Source organism: Papio anubis, chromosome X (assembly GCF_008728515.1).
Source record: "Papio anubis isolate 15944 chromosome X, Panubis1.0, whole genome shotgun sequence".
In the NCBI taxonomy this organism is placed as follows: Eukaryota; Metazoa; Chordata; class Mammalia; order Primates; family Cercopithecidae; genus Papio; species Papio anubis.
In genome coordinates this window covers 139,929,775-139,951,218 of record NC_044996.1, presented here as the reverse complement: position 1 = coordinate 139,951,218, position 21,444 = coordinate 139,929,775, and the positions used below count along the sequence as shown (strand labels likewise).

General features: G+C 40.1%; 1 protein-coding gene across 9 annotated transcripts in view; it reads left to right on the top strand.

Annotated features, from left to right (window-relative positions):
* NLGN4X (neuroligin 4 X-linked) overlaps positions 1-21,444 on the top strand; it is a 347,312-nt gene that overhangs the window by 79,163 nt on the left and 246,705 nt on the right. For all 9 annotated transcript variants that reach the window (XM_031660609.1, XM_031660611.1, XM_031660613.1 and 6 more), the window contains one exon: positions 1,785-2,560. In XM_031660609.1, coding sequence (XP_031516469.1) covers positions 2,089-2,560 — 472 coding nt within the window. In that variant the 5' untranslated portion in view covers positions 1,785-2,088. The remainder of the gene's footprint in view (positions 1-1,784; positions 2,561-21,444) is intronic.

The window sequence follows — 21,444 nt, the reverse complement described above, 5'->3', positions numbered from 1 at the left end:
CCAAAATAAAAGTTAAAAAAAAAAGTTGATGATTTCACCTGTTCTCTTGGGGAAGGCTCTGAAAGTAGCAGCTACCTCTAGTTAAAAATCTTTCAGGAAAGAATCAACCAAACACAACATCACCTCTTTGTTTTTCTTGTCTGTCTCTTAATTATTCAGAAATGGGATTGCTGTATGGCAGACATCCAAATGTCTACAGTAGAATTCAAAGATAGAAGCAAACACCTAAATCAGCCATTTGGTGAGATGCTATTTGTCACTTTCAAAGTTACAATCCAGATTTTCAGTGCATATTCATCCATCTCTGGTGAACTTTTCCCAGGATGGCATGTACTGTGGAATTTCCCCCTGTTGGTATTATTGTTCTGTGACAGATCCAGCTCCAATATGTTTTATTTTAAAAAAAAGCCATGTGATGTATTCTGTTCATCTGATTACTTAAATGAAACAGATAATTATTTTCTGATGCAAATGCTCTGAATAACCCACAAAATCCTTAGAAACACATATGCGTACTTTGAGATGAAGAACTCTCTAAAGGCACCCTCCTTGTGACACCTAGTGAAATGTTTTCCGTTATTAGGGGGTCATTTAACATACTGTCTATTGCTGCACAGCATTCTTTTATTGTCACAGGAGCAGCGATTTCTCTAGGGATAGTCATATTATCCATGTAGAGACAAACTGAGGTGGTTACCCTTTAAAAGTTGACTCCAGGCTCACTGGGAAAGTAACTCAAATGTAGCCTCAGCTTTTTAAATGGGCTAAAGAGTGAAGAGGATACCCTCTAAGGCATGCAATGGATTACTGGAAAGTCAGGATAATCGTATCAACACTTTTAATTATGAATGAAGTCTTCAGGAGACTAGCACTACAGCATGTATTTGAAATGCACCATCTTGTACAGTTTTTTTACAAGGAAGCTGAGATTCAGAGCAGTGAAGTATGTAGCCTAAATATATATGCACTTGACCAGACCAAGGAGAATTTGTGTCCAAAGTCTACACTCTTTTCATTTGATGATGTTCCCTTTGTGACCTGATAAATATCCACATCATGATGCCAGATTGACTTGGATGCATACTTCCATTTTCCTCCTACTGGAAAACTTTCAGAGCTCCATGCATGTCTCCTTAGGAAAATGTGACAGTTTCCTTAAACATTTGAGAAACAGTGTTTTGGGAGTACCCATGTATTGATAACCAGTCTGGTAAACAATAGCAAAACTGGGAGGTGTCGTTACCATAATCTGCATAACCTGTATAACTCTTGAACATCTGTTTGTTCATTCAACACAGATTTGTTTAATGTTTTCTAAATGTCAGGCATTGTTCATGGTGATAGGATGTACAGCAGGAATTAAGACAAGTGGTGGCTGCTAGGCGTGGTGACTCATGTCCATAATCCCAACACTTTGAAAGGTTGAGGGGGAGGATCCCTTGAGGCCAGCCTGGACAACATAGGGAGACCCGACGTCTACAAAAATATCCAATGAATTAGCCGGACCTAGTGGTGCATACCTGTAGTCCCAGCTACTCGGGAGGGTGAGGCAGGAGGATGGGTTGAGCCCAGGAGTTGGAGGCTGCAGTGAACTATGATAGCACTACTACATTGTATCTTGGGCAATATAGCAAGACACCATCTCTGAAAAAAAAAAAAAACAAAGACAGGTGATGTTCTTGCTCTTGCCTACTATGTGTGTGGATTTCATGGAAGAGCCAGCCAGTATTCTAGGTGGTCATTGTATGGCTTCATTATTCTTGTCTGCTTTCTTCCTCTTTTAGGCTGCCTTGGAGTTTTCATGAGAAATTGTCCCTGGAGGTGTTAAATGGTCACAGCTTCCTTGGAGCATTGCAGTTGCTGGAATCCAGTTTCAGGATTAAGGGAGGGCTGCCCCCTTGCAATGGGCTGCCAAGAAAACCGCTGTGCTTGTTCTTAACCTCAGGCTCTGTCTGTGATCAGTCTGAGAGTCTCTCCCAGGTCTTCTGCTCCTGGAAAGCCCTATCTCTCTGCAGGCTCGCCTCTGGGCTTTGTCTCCTTGGAGCCACATCACTGGGACAGCTGCGGATGTGGATGCAGATTTGAACCATGTCGCGGCCCCAGGGACTGTTATGGCTTCCTCTGTTGTTCACCCCAGTCTGCGTCATGTTAAACTCCAATGTCCTCCTGTGGATAACTGCTCTTGCCATCAAATTCACCCTCATTGACAGCCAAGCACAGTATCCAGTTGTCAACACAAATTATGGCAAAATCCGGGGCCTAAAAACACCGTTACCCAGTGAGATCTTGGGTCCAGTGGAACAGTACTTAGGGGTCCCCTATGCCTCACCCCCCACTGGAGAGAGGCGGTTTCAGCCCCCAGAACCCCCATCCTCCTGGACTGGCATCCGAAATACTACTCAGTTTGCTGCTGTGTGCCCTCAGCACCTGGATGAGAGATCCTTATTGCATGACATGCTGCCCATCTGGTTTACTGCCAATTTGGATACTTTGATGACCTATGTTCAAGATCAAAATGAAGACTGCCTTTACTTAAACATCTACGTGCCCACGGAAGATGGTGAGTACCTCATTGGAACAGAAAACAATACCTCTTGGGCAGTGTGTAGAGACATTTGCCAGGAGGGTTTTATAGTGTCTCGTGCATGATCTTTTCTATAACCCGTTTATTTTAATTTATTTTTCATATTACAAATGCAGTTCTTGCAACAACTTATCACGTGTTCCACTTGTATATATTGGGCCATCTACTGGCTAGAGAAAACTATAAAAAATGACTTTAATTATTTTCATATATCGCCTTCTTAACTTTTTATAATGCTTATTTGCAGATGAAAATAAATATGAGCATATAATGTTGCATGTTATACCTGAATCATCTGTAAAGGAATGAGTCTATAGAAAAATAATAGAATTAAGTACACTATTATGTTCCAGTTTGCAAACTGAAAGAGAAAATGGTTCTTTCTGCCTTAATGACTTAAGATATTAGCAACTTTTTTGAGTTTTCAAAGAAAAACTTGATAATGGTTAATATACAAGCAGGGGATAGTTCATACAATGGTTGGATTTCATTGTTTAGAATCCATTTCCTTAACGTAAATTTGGATGTTCTTTTCTTCCAATATTCGCTGCAATCAAATGGCAAAATGTAGTCAGATGATTCTAGCTACATTAGAGATGAACACGTTTGTATTTTTAAAAATTTCCTTTTTTTAGTAAAAAAACAATGAAAGTCTGTAGACACAATAATATTTAATATGTTAACCTAATGTTAGTAAAACATGAATAGTTTTATGTCTATAGATTTCAAATTCAGATTTCCTAGGAAGAATAACCAGACTAAAGTATGCCACAGTACTATCACATTTCCCAGTTAGCATTTCCATATGCCATATGAGGAGAAAAACAACAGAGAATAAAATATACCTGGAAAGAAAGGAAGAAAGGAAGTTAATTTGTGGGAATGACAGATGTATCTAATGTAGAAACTAGAGTGTGTCCTTTGTATAAAGTTCTTCGTGGAGAGTGTGATAAATTTCTTTTATGGAGAAATTTCTTCTTCTTCCTTTTTTTTTTTTTTTTAACTTCAATCCCTGGAAAACATTTTTCAGTAAGATTTGGCTGAAAATACTAAATAAACAACGACATTAATCTAATGATCTCCAAAGTTGTATTGCATCTATCAGATTTCTCTTTCTCCATATAAATGCCAGATAGTCTAAGTTAGAGTGTCATGAAAAACCAGACCAGGCTTGTGTGTCACTGAGATTACAAATTGTCATTGAGATTACAAAGAACAGCCCAGAGCAAGAAATTAAAGGACTGTGCTTCATTATATTAGTGGTTTCTGGCATATTGCCCTTGTCGTTATGGTGACAGACCTCACAATTATCTCATAAAGTCCAGGTCTGAATGTGATTCAAGGAGTTAAACTGACATTTGGACGCTGTACTTCCATGGGGTGCTCTGAGCTGTCTCCGTGCCTAACAGTCCCTCTTTGTGTGTGTGTGAGATGAATAAGAGCTCTCAAAAGCAATTAGGGTTCTCATTTGAGCAGCCACCTGGGTTGATATCTTTCTCATAACGAACTATTCAAACAAAAACCAAAAAGAAAGGAAGACAAAAACGGGGAGAAAAAAAACCCGAAAACAGGACAAAGGGTTAAAATTGCTTTCATAATACCTTGGATGTGCTAGAGTCTGGTGATTTTATAGCGCTAGCCTTGGCAACAATGAATGCACTTCAAATCGAAGGCCGCCTCATATAGGAGTTGGACAGATTGAGGCCACCCATGAGAAACAATCAATAGCCTCCCTGACTGCAGAGCCCCATATGTACAATTGTGTGGCTGGAGACCACAAACAGTGTGGCCGTTTCATTGTGATTCAGTATTGAATTAAAATTCGAGGAATGTAAATATGTGAAAAATGCTATTCAGTGAAAAAGTAATCCAAACCCGATAATAAACCCAGTTCTACTTGTTTCGTTCTTTAGGCGTTTTGAAGCATTATGCCCATATGGTCTTGACAAGGGAATCAGAAATCTAATAGTGACTGAAAAAGTAGAAGCGATCTCCCCACTATGTGTAAACCTTAGAATTTTGCTGGTGAGAGTTCAAAGCTACAGCCCTGCATGTTTATACAGTCCACAAATCACAACCTTTGGGTTAGGAGTTTTTGTTTTTGGTTGCTTGCTTGTTTTCTTAACTCTATCAACCAAGAAGCAGTGCAAGCGGGGCATGGTGGCTCACGCCTGTAATCCCAGCACTTTTGGGAGGCCGAGGCAGGTAGATCATGAGGTCAGGAGATCGAGACCATCCTGGCTAACATGGCGAAACCCCATCTCTACTAAAAATACAAAAATTAGCTGGGCATGGTAGCGCGTGTCTGTAATCCCAGCTACTCGGGAGGCTGAGGCAGGAGAATCGCTTGAACCCAGGAGGCAGAAGTTGCAGTCAGCCAAGATGGCACCATTGCACTCCAGCCTGGCAACATAGCAAGACTCCGTCTCAAAAAAAAAAAAAAAAAAAGTACCAATGCAGAGCTTTAGATATTTAATTATTGGTTATTCACTAAATGAATGAACTCCGCATCCACAACAGCATATTGAAATGTTGACATCATGCTGATTCTCTCCAAAGGCCTTCCCTTAGGCAGTATCTTAATTCAGATCAATGCTTTTATTTAGCAGGATAGACAGCAATATTATTATTTGGAATTTAAAATTCCACTCTGACCAGTCTGATCAAGCCAGAAAGACAAATCTAAACAACAACAACAACAACAAATCTACTTTTTTTTGGTTTAGCTTTGTCTTTCTGCCTTGATCAGAATGGCTGAAATTTCTACGTTTCCACTTTCATAAAATGTGTAGGTGTATTAAAAATAAAAAAATAGACTTTATTTTAGGTACATACTTACCCTTGCATTTAAGAAATAACTTGCATGAGGAAAAGTGTTGGAAATTTCTTCATTGTACAATAGTTTATGAAACATATATACATTTTTCTTTAGAAAGCAATACTTTTTATAATTAATAAATCAGGTCTTGCTGAAGGTGAGTCTTTTCGTTTAAACTGGCATCATGATCTACTAAACTTAGGCTTGGGTCTTTATAACTATTTCCTATCTTACAAATTTCTTTATTTAAATGTTCATAGGTTATTACTTTCTCTTTGTTGTTAGACGACAGGCTAATTAACTTGAATTGCATATTTAATCTTTTGATAGGTGCTAAAATAAGGTCAAAATCAGTCAAGCCAGTTGGAAGCTCTAGTAGGACACATGGGCCATTGTTGACAAGGAGCAGTTGGAGACCGAATGACCGAATCTGCATGGTGTGTGTGTGTGTGTGTGTGACAGAGAGAGGGAGAGAGCGAGCAGAGAGAGAGTGACTGAGTGACTACTTTGAGGAAGCAATGCAGAATATGGCTTGGTAGCTTGATTAAACACAAATTGTGAAAGTCCAGCTGAGAAGTTCCAGTCTCACATACTAAGTCCACATCAGTTCATACATGAGGGGATGGCACTACGATTCGTGATTCCTCTTGGTCACGAAGGAGACTGAACACAGAAAGATGAGCTATGGAAACATTTCAGGTTTTTAATGAGAACCCATGGTATTATTTAGAAGTGAGGCTAAAAAGTAAGGGAAAAATAAAAGACACATTTTGAAGGAGTTGCTCAGACAAGCTGTCGTATTAAATGTAAAGCCTGGAGGAGAAAGAGCCACAAGTGAGTCCAGGTTGCCTTGGGGAATGGACAGAGCCAAGGAAGCACTTCCTGAGTGACCTATACCTGTACTTTCTCTCTGAATTCTTGGACATACATCTTAAGGTCTTATTCTTTTTTTTTGAGACGGAGTCTCATTCTGTCGCCCAGGCCGGAGTGCAGTGGCGTGATCTTGGCTCACTGCAAGCTCCGCCTCCCGGGTTCATGCCATTCTCCTGCCTCAGCCTCTGAGTAGCTGGGACTATAGGCGCCCGCCACCTCGCCCGGCTAATTTTTTGTATTTTTAGTAGAGACGGGGTTTCACCATGTTAGCCAGGATGGTCTTGATCTCCTGACCTCGTGATCCGCCCGCCTCGGCCTCCCAAAGAGCTGGGATTACAGGCGTGAGCCACCGCGCCCGGCCAGGTCTTATTCTTGAAAGATTTCAGGGGCGAGAAGCCCTTCCATTCTCCATCATGGGACTAAAAACACTGGGAAATATAAAGAAAAATATAAATGAAAGTCATTATTGCCCAGGCGCGGTGGCTCATACCTCTAATCTCTAGGAGGCCGAGGCGGGTGGATCACTTGAGGTCAGGAGTTTCTGACCAGCCTGGCGAATATGGTGAAACCCCGTCTTTACTAAAAATACACAAAATTAGCTGGGTGTGGTGGTACATGCCTGTAATCCCCGCTACTCAGGAGGCTGAGGCAGGAGAATCACTTGAATTGGAGAGGTGGAAGGAGGATGCAGTGAGCCGAGATCGCACCACTGCACTCCAGCCTGGGCAACAGAGTGAGAATCCTCTCAAACAAAACAAAACAAAACATTGTATTTTCATTGTAGCATAATAGCAAATGCCATTATGATTTCTAGAAAAGTGAAATTCTGTTTTTTTTTTTGCTAGCAATACAATTGAAAAAGTAAGATATTAAAAAACAACAGATGATTGAATGCAAGGTGTCTCTCATCTTTTTCCCCCAAGATGACACCTGATACTTTGAATACTATGACTTAAGTAAGCTTGCCACGATTACTGATTGAGGACCTATTTGGTGAAAGCCTGGAGCTTTGTAATGAAATATAGACAGACACGACATGGACAATGACCTGTAGGAGTTTGCACAGTTAATAAACCTGCAGATAGATAATAAGCCAGAGCATCCTCGTTAGGGAACAAAGAAAGCTCTGTGACAGCTCAGGGACAAGCTATTTTTTGAGAAAAACTTGATGGAAGCTATAAGTGGTTGAGCTGTGCCATGAAGAATATATGGGCGATGGAAGGGATTCATCTACTAAAGCATCTGACGAATGGAACATTTGAACACACACATCTGTGTTAAGCAGCTTGGTGTCAGTTGTTGCTGTTGTTACTACTTGGGCGTTAAATGTGGCATGGTAACAGAATCTCTGCTTTACCATGTTTCTGGCAGTGCCATATCATAAAAGTTCTTTTTTTTCCCTTTAGAAATAGGGTCTCGCTCTATCATCCAGGCTGAAGTACAGTGGTGCACTCATAGCTCACTGCAGCCTCAACCTCCTGGGCTCAAGGGATACTTCCATCTCAGCTTCCTGAGTAGCTGGTGCACTCCGCCATACCTTTTTAGTTTCTGTAGAGATGGGGTGTCACTATGATACTCCAGCTGGTCTTAGACTCAAGTGATCCTCCCACCTTGGCCTCCCAAAATGCTGGGATTACCAGCATAAGCCATTGCACTGGGCCCATAAACTTTTTAATGTTATCCACAGCTGCTGACCCTAACACTTTCTAGGGTAGACAAGCTACCTAAGTTGAAAGGGTGGCAGGAGAACAACAGGGAAAGAAGCTGGAAAGTCAACCGACTTTGCTAGTGCTTTTAAAAAACAAATGCATTCACTTCTCTTATAGATAGCACTGGATCTAATTCAAGATATAATTTATAGCTTGGTTTTCATCCTTCAATAGCTCCCATCCTTTCTGAGGGTCTTACAAACTTTTCTGGCATTCTACATTAGTCAAGAGATGTTTGTGTTCAAATGGTAGAAGGCAACCTAGCCGTAATCTGGTTTTGAGGGAAAAAATGGAAATTTATTAGAAGGGCTATGGGGTATCCAAACTTACTGTAAAAGTTGAGAAATCGGATTGGGAGAATGGCGGGGATGCAGCTAGACTTTAGAGGCACCTGGAAGCAGTGAATCCAAGGACATCACCAATCTTCATGTCTGGTTCTTTGCTTATTTCTGGAAATAGGCTTGCTTTAAATGGCAGTAAGAGGGTTCTCTGCAGTTTTTGTTAGTTGCATTTTGTTTTTCTCAGTTCCACCAGTGAGGGACAAAGTTCCGTAATTCCATACTGAAAATCCCAGGGCAGGGTTTTGATTGGCCCACTTGACTCAGGAGTAAGAAGAGATAAAACTGGGCTGTACTTGGGTATACCAGTTGGCAGGGGGCGAAGGATAGTTCTCACCACAAGGTGTCTGGAATGAGCAAGCACTACTTCACTGTCCAAAATATTTTTGAGCATCGATTATATGCCAGACATGCCTTAGAGGCTGAGATTGCAAGAGACACAAGCATTCCTAATTTTGAGAGATAGGTACTTGTAGGCAGAAAAGTCATGGTCCCTGAGACATGTGCAAGCACCGCCTCGCCCCCCAACCAACTCGCTCATTCCTGGAACCTGGGAATAGGTTACTAGGCATGGCACCTGACTTCTTCAGTACTCTGCCTTAATTAATGACTTCACATGGCAAAGGGGAATTAAGGTTGCCGATTGAATTATGTTTGCTAATCAGCAGACCTTCCAATAGGGAGAATCTATCCTGGATTCTCATATACATTAACAGAGACCCTCCACTGTGGATGCAGAACACTCAAGAGGAGATCAGAGTTGGTGTAAGGCAATGTGAGAAAGAGATACCCGGACATTGCTGGCTTTGAATATGAAAGAGCCAGGAGAAAGGAATACAGGCAGCAGCCTCTAGAAGCCGGAAGAGATGGGGAAACAGATTCTTCCTTAGAGCTTCCAGAAAGGAGCCCGACAGCCTTGCTGACACCTTGATTCTAGCCCCATGGAAGAAACTCTGACCTTAGAACTGTAAAAGAATAAATGTGTGCTGTTCCAAGCTTACTAAGTTTGTGGAGATTTGTCCTAGTGGTAATAGAAAACTAAGGAAGAGTTTTATCACCCTGTAATATTATTTGAAATTCATCGTGAAGTATTTCTCTGAAAACAAAAGTTCAGAGTCGCTGAAGTTGTTTGGTTTCGGGCCTTCTGGACCCCTCTCCATTCTGGGATTATACTTCCAAGAATTTCTAGTTGAAAACACCCGTGGGCACTTAGAGCTTTCTACCATGCTCAAGCATGCCAAGGAGATCATATCAATTCTTATTTTAGGGCAGACATTTTTTCAGATTTTTAAAACTTTATTTTTTAAAAGTTTGAGAGATAGGTACCCCATCTCTGACTGGGGTCTTGCACTATGGCCCAGGCTGTAGTGCAGTGGCACAGTCATAGCTCATAGTTTGCAGCCTCAAACTCCTGGGCGCAAGTGATCCCCCAACCTCAGCCTCCTGAGTGTCTGGGACTATATAGGCTGAGACTCCTATATTGAGGTTCAGAGAAGAAGCATGTCCAGGTGTCTGCAAATTAGGAAATGGTGGCAAATTTTTTTTTTTTTTTTTTTTTTTTTTTTGAGACTGAGTCTTACTCTCTCGCCCAGGCTGGAGTGCAGTGGCGCCATATCAGCTCACTGCAAGCTCCGCCTCCCGGGTTCACACCATTCTCCTGCCTCAGCCTCCCAAGTAGCTGGGACTACAGGGGCCCGAATGGTGGCAGAGTTTTAAAAAAATAAACAATGAAAAAAATCCCCTATTAGATTTACATCTCAATTTTCTGCCACCATGACTGGCTAATTTTTAAATTTTTAAAGAGTTGAGCCTTCCTGTGTTGCCCAGACTGGTCCAGAACCCTAGCCTCAAGTGAGCCTTTCATCTCAAACTCCAGAGTTCTGGGATTACAGGTGGGAGCCACTATGTCCAGTGGCATTTTGCAGATTTGGCATTTTGCATCATGTTAATACAGCCTCATGGCAAATTGTCCTAAATGGCATATTCAAAAGATAATACTGTTTTGACACGGAAAGGTATCAAAGGGTCATTTAAAATTTTTTCAGGCAGCTATAACATTTCCAGAGTAGATGGCTTTGAATGGCGTATAACAAAATACCCAAATTGTTCTTTCCTGATCTGTCTCCATAGAGTTTCACTCAAGATGGCGGCTGCACCTTTACATGTCTTATTTCCTACTTACAAACACTGCTGACAAAATCCTTTGGGTTCCCCACTCCTTCCAGCTACACCTTAAGATGTGGTCTCTTCTGGGCAAAGTGATTCTCTGACCTTTTCAAGGTACACCTTGTTTACTCCTCCAGCCAAAACTTGTTTGCTGGAGTTGGAATGACAGTTTAGCCCCTTGCAGATCAGTCATTATGGGCAAGTGACCTAGCTTGCTTGGGCCGCAGTGTCCTTATATCTAAAATAGAGGCGGCTGAGAGATTTAAGGTTTTAATCCATGTAAAGTGCTTAGTAGCCAGCACATACAAACACCCTGTAATCTGATGTTAGTGCAGCATCATTAATAAAAGAAAAGGGAACCCGAAAATTTCAGTGAAACTGCACGTGCATAGTGGGTCTGGTATGTATATGAATCTAGGCATCATAAATGTTGATTGTCTGTGACATAACTTGTAGTAGTGGAGGGGTAAGCTTAAGAAGTAAGACCAATAGCCCATCATTTCTGGCAGTTTCTAGTATGGATTTAACAAAAGGGAATTTTGGGAGGTATAACATTTTTAAAAAGAGCTATTATCATTCTGCTTTATTCCTAACTTTAGTCCTTTTGAGCCTGTGTTGTCGAATGGATTTTGAGCATATGTGAATTAGAGAAATTAATCGCCAGGAAAGGATTAGAATTAACTTTTTTGGAAAAGTCCCTTAAATCATCAAAAGGCAGTAACACCATTCTTTGTGTGTGAGATTAAAGAGAAACTAATTTCCTTTCTTTTGTTGTCTAGACACACAAAGTCCAATTGTATGCATATAGTCACAAAATATAGCTGAAAAACGAAAACTTTGTTAACACAATGAGACAGATGTTTTAACCAATCAACATCAACATGCAACTAGGTGAAAATAATTAAATTACTCCAGTTTTCATGTGTCAGTTGGATGTTTGACATTGTGTAGACATAGCTTATAAGTAAAGGTAATTATGAAAGATTATTAAATAAAGATCTCCTTGACACGGACTAATTGAAAAGTGTTTAGTATTTTTTTGTAAGCACAGTTAAACTGGAGTGGATTTCCGATAGCATGTCTCTCCCCACCAGCTCAAAAAGCTTTCAGCTATTTGAATACTGAATAATAATCTTACTGAGGGTTTAGAAATTACATATGTTTGGAATAATGCTATTTAGTAGGATGAATTATGCTTGCTTGAATAATTAAGAACTATCTTTTCCTAACAAATAACATTTTCCCTTATGTACATAATCTTCCAATACATGAATTTTAATTCAATTCCATTTGCAATTTAGATTATTGTCATAATTTGAACAAATACAGATTACCTAGAATTTATTAAAAATCAAATTTTCACATAGTGCATATCATAAGAATTTTTTTTGGAAATTGTTAGAGATAGAAACTTTAGGTACAACTAGTCCACTGGAATATTTGGCCATTTAAAACAATTACCTCATTATTTATTTGTGGAGTCTTCCTTCCCTAAGATGTTGTAGTCTTATTTGTTGTCAATTAATATTGCTGGTTTGAACACTGTTATTTATTTTCCATACTATTTTAGTGAAGCTATTTATTTTTATTATTTATTGTTTTTTTTAATTTTATTTTTTATGTTTGAGACAGTCTCACTCTGTCACTCAGGATGGAGTACAGTGGCGTAATCTCTGCTCACTGCAGCCTCCACCGCTCAGGTTCAAATGGTTCTCCTGCCTCAGCCTCCCGAGTACCTGGGACTATAGGTGCCCACCACCACACCTAGCTAATTTTTTGTATTTTTAGTAGAGATGGGGTTTCACCATGTTGGCCAGGCTGGTCTTGAACTCCTGACTTCAGGTGATCCTCCTGCCTTGGCCTCCCAAAGTGCTGGGATTACAGGTGTGAGCCACCGCTCCTGGCCTAGCCAAACCATTTAACCTTTTAAATATTTATTGTCCTCAACTATTAAAAATAAGAGTAATATGATTATACATCCTATGAATTTTTTTTTTAGAATTATTGTGATTTGGGAGTAAACAACTATATAAGAAATAATTATAAAATGATAATATTAGTGCATATTAGGACTTCGATGTTATGTTAATTGAATATTAATCCCATGACTTTATCTTTCATTGGAAGATTCTTTGCCTGGGTGGGGTACTGGAAGTCCTTGTTGAGAGTAGATCTGATCTTGTTAGGCTGTTTGTTGCTTCTCCTAAACCAGGCTGTTTTCATAATGAGTTAGTTTAACATTCTGTCTTTATGTTTAAGCACCCCTTTCCTTGGTGCAGTCACAGCCAAACTGCAAAGAGAAATCGAGAAGTTATGAGCTCCAGATCTGAGAGCCACAGAGAGTTTGTGAGATCAAAAACATCTGCTCTCAGTAAATAAACCAGATCTACCTAAATCACACAGTCAACTTAAAGGCGAGGGAACTGGAGGGAAAAATTCCAAAAGAGCGATCTCTTCATGCAATAGCTACCGGTAAAATAAAGCAAAGATGAGACAGTGTAGTCTCCACCTTATTATTTCAATCTAGTATTCTATATTGAGGTTCAGAGAAGCAGGTCTAGATTTCCACAAATTAGAAAGTGGTGGCTTGCTCTTGTAATCCTAGCACTTTGGGAGGTCTAGGTGGGTGAATTGCTTGAGTCCAGGAGTTAAGACCACCCTGGGCAACATGACAAAACCCTGTTCCTACCAGAAAAAAAAAAATTAGCTGGGCATGGTGGCACTGGCCTGTAGTCCCAACTACTTGAGGGGATGAGGCAGGAGGATCGCTCGTGCTTGGGAGATGTAGGCTATGGTGAGCCGAGATCACAGCAGTGCACTCCAGCCTGTGTGACACAGTGAGACCCTGTATCTAAAAAGGAAATAAGAGAAACATTTCATTGTTAGGTTTTACGTATCCGATGATGACTTTTGATGGTGAAGGTAGGCATTGGTGTGGTCTGTGGGGGGGAGGTGTGTGTGTGTGTGTGTGTGTGTGTGTGTGTGTGTGTTTGTGTCTGTGTGTGAATGCTGTTGAAGGATAGCCCATAGATGAAATATCCACAATTCAGTTAAGATCAAATACGTCACTGTGAAATGCCAAGTTATAAAACACCTAAACTATATCCTCTTCCCCTCTGAAACCCCAAACATCCCGAAGTCTCCTTCAAGCCAGACATCATCTTGGTCTACTGTGCATGTTGTCTGCACAGTCCTCAAGTTTACCTCAGGGCAAGTGCCCGTTGCCATCAGAAATAAAGAATGCAGCAGGTACTGATTTATCTCAGGCAAAGGAGCTCTTCTGGTGGGTTTCAACAAGATATGAAAATTGTAGGTTCTTGAACACTCCTTTTCTTCTTCCTTAAAATGAATGTCTTTAGCTACATTCTACTCTCTTCTCTGTCTTTTATGACATAATCAGTCATTCACTCAACAAGGGAACATGTAACATTCACCTAACGTCCCATCTGCCTGTCACATACGGACTTTAGCCTCCAGTCAGGCCAATGACACTATTGATCTCCTAATTCCAATCTAGACTCTTTGGGTATTTTTTCTCTTTTCCATTCCTTATTTTCTTTAGAGCCATTTTAGGTAACTCTTTTAAAACTTATTAGTAAATAAATCATTATTTGCAATCAGCATAGACAAGGCCTTGGGTGAGTCTAAGTGGGTATCCGGAGAGATCTAAATCTGCTGCTGGAAAAGTAAAGTAAATGGGAAAGCCCCATTGATATGTGACCCAACTAAACCACATTTCATGAAAAGCACAGTCTTCAGCGACTGTTTTAGGATTGTAGGGAAAAGAAAATGGAGGCAAATCTGAGAGTGGATTCTTTCTGTGCGTCCTTGATAGAGAGGTTTTCACCCTGCCTTGAGTGAATATGCAGAGCATAAACACATGTTTGTGCAGTGAGGACATGCTGTCTATGTTTCCTAAAACTGAGGTTCTTGTTTATTGCTTCTTTAGCTGCACAGAGACATAAAAGATGCAAAATTGGGGAGAAGGGAGAGATAAAACTAAGACAAAACTGGAGGAGGGTGCAACAATGTTGTAATTTAACAGGCAAAGTACTCACTTGGGTATGTTTTACATTGTTACATTGTGACATTGGAGGGTTCATAAATGGAATTCCATCCAAACTAATTCTAATGCCTGTCTTTTCTTCTTAGCAGACTATACAATAAAGTTAAATCAAAGAACATGAGGTCCCATTCACCAAATTCAAATGTACATTTTATCACCTGGTGTTTAAATCATTAATACGAAAGCTTTCAGTCTCCCTCAAATTTCTAATCTAGTAAAGTACTTTCATAATTTTATATTGGAATTGTACTAATCCAGATAACTAGTATGAAATCAAGTTATAATACTATTTTGCATGTTTCTAAAATGTTTAAATTTAAAAATAGAGAAGTAAGCCTTAGAGAGAAAACCAGCTTTCCCAAGAATATTAAAATGTTAACAAATTATTTCATTTTGAGCTAAAATCAGATAATAATGAGAACAGATTTTACCGTCACACATTCTACAACGATCTTTGCATTTTATACTTTTTTTTGTTTTGCTTCATAGGAGGGGATTTTGGTGTATTGAATATCATAGTGAAAATTTACCTGGACGGAAATGATATAATCAACTTAGACTTGAATCACAGAATGATAACATCTTCCAAGGAGTCATTTAACCAAAACTCTTTCACCATACGGTAGTTCCCTGTTCATTAACCTTTTGGTACTCCAAGCAGAGATGAAGTATCCTCCCCTGAGTTCCTAGAAGTTGAATTTAATCACCATTTTACAAGTCTGCCCTCCCCAGTAGATGGTAAACCCTTTGAAGACCCAGAGCATTTTTGAGATAAAAGAACGAATCACATACTTCAATGCATGGAACAAATGAATGAACCTGTAGTGCCTGGCCACCCAGCTTTTTTTTTTCTTTTGAACCTGACCAATAAAGACATTTACAGGTTTTTAATTTCATTATCAGAAAGGGCTGGCAATATTTACCTGAGCACTGTCTACAAACAGAGCTGAAGAAATTTGGAATGTTTCCTTTCTCTCCTAATATACAGCTTTGGAAGTCGTAGAAAACATGTTAGTATGTTCCTTCTAGGTGGTCTTTTGCAAGCATCCTCCTCCGTATGAAGCATCTATTCTCATGCATCACATTACATGTTATGAATACACCCAGAGTTTATGTGAGTTTTTTTTGTCAAATGCATTAAACTCTTGGCTTATATATATTGAGCTGGAAGCCACATGTTTTTATAATATTTTAAAAGTAATACATTTTATAATATGCCTTAGAAATTCAAAAGAAAATAGGATACCTCCACTTCCTATGACAAACTGTCAGCATATAAAGCAAGGCAAAGCCATTTGCTGCTGAAGCTCAGTTTTTCCCACTGGATGCTGAATCCACAACAATTACCAGCCAAGCCGGGATCCTGTTTACTGCATGTTTCCCTGAAATGCCAAGCCCCTGAGGTGTTACAAGGAGGGAAGGCAGCATACATGTGTGATAGAATGACCAAAAAACTAATTGGTTTATAGTTTTGAGAAAGCAGCTGGTTGCCTGTTTTTAAATGCAGTGGTCTATAATTTGATTGAATGCAGAAGGAATCATTTCCAAGAAATTAATTAAAGTTCATAGGTTGGAAAATAACTGAGCTCATCATTAGGAAAAGCTTATTCTAAGACTTAGGATAAAATGAGCTTCCTCTTGCATTTCATTCAACTTAAGGTTTTGTAGTTACTTATCGTCATCAAAAGTATCATCAGAATCATCACCATCATCATTATCTAAAGTTGAGTAGCTATTAGAAGGTATTGTGAGGTCCTAGCTTTAGAGGAATCAATTTCTTTGAGATTTGGTATTGTTATTTTAAGACTGCAGAGCATGGGTTAGAATCTATGTTTTAAAAACTTTGACAGGCCACGTCATAGGTAGTCAAGTTTTCTCTTGGCATGGGTTTTGAGTTGACTTGTGTTATGGTTGAATTGTGTGTCTCAAAAAAGATGTTGATGTCTTAACTCCTGGTGCCTAGGAATTTCACCTTATTTGAAAATAGGGTTTCTGCAAATGTAATCAAGGTAAGATGTGTTTGTACTGTGTTAGGGAAGATCCTAAACCCAATATAATTGGTGTCCTTATAAGAAGAGACACAACGATAAAGACAGAAACAGGGAGAACACCATGTGAGGATGGAAGCAAACATTGAAGTGATTCATCCCTAAGCCGGGGAACACTGTTGGAAACCACGGGGAACTAAGAACAACTCAATCCAAGACAGAAGCATGAAATGGATTTTCCTTCAGAGACTCTAGAAGGAATCATCTTAATTTTGGACTCTGCCCCAGAACAGTGAGACAATACGTTCTTGTTGTTTCAAGTCACCAAGTTTTTGGTAATTAGTTACAAAGCCCCAGAAATGAATGCAGTCTGGATTAGGTATATTCCACATACATATGCTGCCTAAGAATGCCAGAAGCCAGAAGAGGTGATGTCTCCATTTCTGGTTCATAAAATCCTGTCTCAGTACCTACTGCGCTGTCCAGGGCAAAGCTCCCCTGACACATTTTTAGCCTTTAGACTATGTCCTATCTCCCCTGCTCACCAGAGAAGTAGGTCTTGGATTCCAGTCTCTCAAGGCTGGCATTTTCCAAGTGAAAGATACTGCCTTTGTGTAAGTCCTTCCTCCTTGAGTGTAGGTGGGACATAGGATTTGCTTCTATCTCATGGAATATGATAGAGATAATGGAACACCACTTCCATGATTATGTTACATAAGCATATAAATTGCGTCTTACTAGTATACCCTTTTTATTGCATTCCTGGTTTCCATGCTTTGATGAAAGAACAGCCATGTTGAACAGGTGCATATGGCAAGAAGCTCAGAGCTGCCTCTGAAACAACAGCCAGCAAGGAACAGAGGCATTCAGTCCAGCAGTCCACAGGGAATTGAATCCTGCCAACAACTACATAAGTTTGGAAGCGAATCTTCCTCAGTCATTCAGCGTTAAATGAGACTCCAGCTCAGACCAACACCTTCCTCAGTGAGAGACTTCAAAGCAGTGGACCCTGCTAAGGTTCTGCCTGGATTCCTGATATGCAAAAACTGTCATAAAATAAATACATCACTTGAAGCTGTTAAGTTTGTGGTGGTTACATAGCAGTCAGTAACTCATGTGGCACAATATGCAAAACAAGGATTTCAGCTGAGCACAGTAGCTCACACCTGTAATCCCAGCTCCTTGGGAGGCTGAGGTGGGAGGATTGCTTGAGGCCAGGAGGTCAAGGCTGCAGTGAGCTATGATAGCACCATTGCAATCATAGCTCATGGCAGCTATGAGCCTGGGAGACAGAGCAAGACCTTGTCTCTAAAAAAAAGGCATGGGTTTTAAATTGGCCAGATTGTAACCCAACTTCTACATAGATATTATGTCTCCATTGGAGGGATATATATTTTGAGATTTTACAATCCTTAATTACTTAGGAACAATTAGTTGGCGAGTGAAAGAAATTCAGGTTGAATTCACTTCAGGGAAAAGAAGAGATTTGCGGGTTCCATTTACTAGCAGTGCATTTAGTTTTGAAAATGGTGTCCTCAGGTCTAATCATTGCCCTTAGGAACCTGGCACTTTGGCGCCATGTTTCTTCTTCTTTTGGCTTTCTTAGAGAGGCTGTCCGTGTGTGGTAGTAGGCAGTCAACAGCATTTCCTAGTATGTCATCCTTTTCTCAGAGAAGCACATTGTCTTTGCAACTATGTGTATTGGCCTAATTTTAGTTACATGCCAAGCAATGTCTATATCCAGTGGAAGGAGACACTTGGGTTGATAAGGACTGCTTGGGTTATGTGTACTCTTCAGAATTGGGAAGAGATTGGGTAAGTCCAATAGGCTTAGGGTAGATGCAAGTAAGATTGCTCCCCAGAGGAAAATTGAATGCTAGGTAAGCAAAACTCATTGATGTCCATTGTCATTGCTCATGTTACAAATAGTACCAAACAAGAAAGAATGGCATGGCTGCTTCATGGAAGAGGAGATGAACTTGGGGGCAAAACCTTACCTAGAATATTTCCTTTTTTCATCTGAAAAGAGGAACTTGGACTTTCAGAAATGAGAAAACTTGTGTATTAGTTGCTGTTGTTGTTGGTTTGTAAGCAGCTGTAGCTCTTAGTGACATATAGAGATAAAGTGACAGGAACAGATGAGGATATTTCTATTAGGACGTTATCCAGGCAGTTCTGTGTTGGGAGTCACCCTCCTGGGACACTCCTGGGTCTGGAAGCTGTCAGCTGGTGGCAAATCAGAGATAGTCTGAGATTTAATGCCAGATGGGAAACGTGACCTCAAATGAATTAGGCTGTTTAGGACTGGGTGTAACATGCTGTTTTTGCCATCTCTTTTAAGAGTTATAACTGAAAGGTTAGGTTTACTGAAGGAAAAGCCAATTTGGGGAGCTGATCTGGTGAACATAAATTTGGCCAAATTTCAGCCTAAGCCTTTAGCAGGGTGAAAGTTTGGGAATAGTTTCATTGCAGAACATTAGGCAAGTGGCTGACAAAAGAGCTTCCAGTTCTTTCACAAGGAATTCTTCAAAAAGCAAAGGAGGTCCTACTGAGTCAGCCTGCTCTTTCTGCTCAGTAGACTTCTTTGTGAGACTGTGCTGTGAGTGAGTTCTCAGGCTGGTGATACAACCTGGTCTTCAATTCTTGTGCAGCTTTGTAAGTCCACATAGGCACCACTAACATCCTTATGACATTAAGTGTCATTGGATTGTTTGCTAACGTTTTCTTCCGTATGGGCCCCAGGCATTAGCAAACATGTAGTTTATTCATTTATTTATTCACTTGGTGAATATTTATTGAACCTATTCTAATTGTCCAGCCACTTTGCTAAATGTCGTTCCATCACTTTGCTTGCAGACCATATGGGGGAAAATGCACAACTAACTGGAGTCATCATTTAGTGTAATCAATGCAATGATGCAACAAGTTGGGGAGATGTAAGAACATCTGGGAGGAGCAGGTGTCCCAGACTGAGAGGGTGAAAATGCACTAAGGAGAAATTTGTAGAATCAGTAACTGACCAAATTGCTGGGAGGAGAGTCATTTCAGACAGAGAGAGGAGCACATTGAAGGCTGAAGTCTAGAGCCTGACATTAATATCGATTCTCTTAGCTAAGTGTTGTTAAAGAAACCAAATGACAGTGAATTTGAAGTCCTGCACTCAGCCAACTGTATGAAGTGTATGAAGTGTAGTCACTGCATGGTCAGTTAATTGCAGGGCAGGATCCTTCAGTCATCAGTCGAGCTAGAGAGAATATTGACAGATGTGCTCTTATGAACACTGAGAAGCTCAACCAGGACAAGTATTTAGCTAAAAGGGGGTCTGACCTCCTTTTAGAGATGGGAAACAAAGATGGACAGCATAACCCATAGACTAAATCTATCACACTGCTGTTTTTGCCAAAGGGTTTAATGGAACACAAATAAGTCCTTTTATTTAAGTATTGTCTGTGTCTGCTTTCACACTACAAAGGTGAAGTTGAGTAGTTGCAAAAGAGACCATATGGCCTGTAAAGTCTACAATATGCACTATCTTACCCTTTATTTTAAAAAGTTTTCTGACCCCTGATGTAAAGGACTAGCTTCATGAAGTCGCGTGGGGATTTTCTAGTTACCATGTAGACATCAATGGAAGAGCACAGAAGTTCCATGTCAGACAGCAATTGTTTTCAAACTGGCTATGAATTTTTTCCAAATGCAGATTCCTGGGCTCTATCCAGGCTTCCAGTGACTCAAAATCTGGGTATAGATTCCAACAGTTTGCCTTTTAGTGACCTTAGAGGTGATATTGATGGCAAAAATTTTATATATGTACATATCCATGAAACAGAAAATTGGACATGAAATATTTTTTAATCTACATGTAAACAGATACTCCTTTCTGCCATTAAAAACCAATTAGAAAAAAATGATAAAAGCCTGTTTTCAAAACCATGCTCCATATGGCTTATGCAAGATAATTTTCTGAAGTGACCTTCAAGATGAAATAGCTGCAAAGTATATATGTGTTCAGTTAAATTAGGAGGTGCATGTGCAACAAGGAATTGTTAGCTGTAGATCTTTAAAATCAAATCAGTGTAAACAAAACACTGTCAGCCCAGTGGCCAAAGAACACAATCAATCAAAAGATGAATAAATATACACAATTATACACTACTACTACTAGATGATGATGATGGTTATGATGATGATGAGGATGGTGATGGTGATAGTGATGATGATGGTGGTGGTTATGGTGATGATGATGATGATGGCGATGATGATGATGGTGATGATGAGGATGGTGAAGGTGATGGTGATTTTGATAATGATGGCGAGGATGGTGAAGGTGATGATGGTGATGGTGATGTTGATCATGATGATGATGAGGATGGCGAAGGTGGTGGTGATGATGATGATGATGATGATGGTGATGGTGATGGTTATGATGATGATAGCAATGAAGATAACAATAATTGTGATGATAATCTATGGTGATAATAATGATTGTGGTGATGGTCTGTTTCTATGTCTCAATCTCAGTTGCTCCCCCAGTCTCTTACAAACAGAACCACCTTAGAGACGTTTTAAACTTACCATGTTCGAAACTCAACTGCTGCTTTTGACACAATGAATGCCCTCCTGTCTCCGTTTTTACCGTCTTAGGAGAACTCACAACCATCCCTCATCACTCAGTGAGCCAAGTATTCTAGCTGCTGATCCACATGTCTGAATAGCTGCCTTGAGGAACTGACATGACCTTGGGGACCTAAAGGGAGCAATGATGCTGGACTGGGGCAAGGATGAATAAAGGAGGGATGAGTCCAAGTTGTTGGGGGAAGACAGAGCAGCCAACTCTATCTGGAGCTCTCAGATGGGTTTAGCGGTTGTGGAGATATTTCCAATGGCATTTTGAAGATGTGG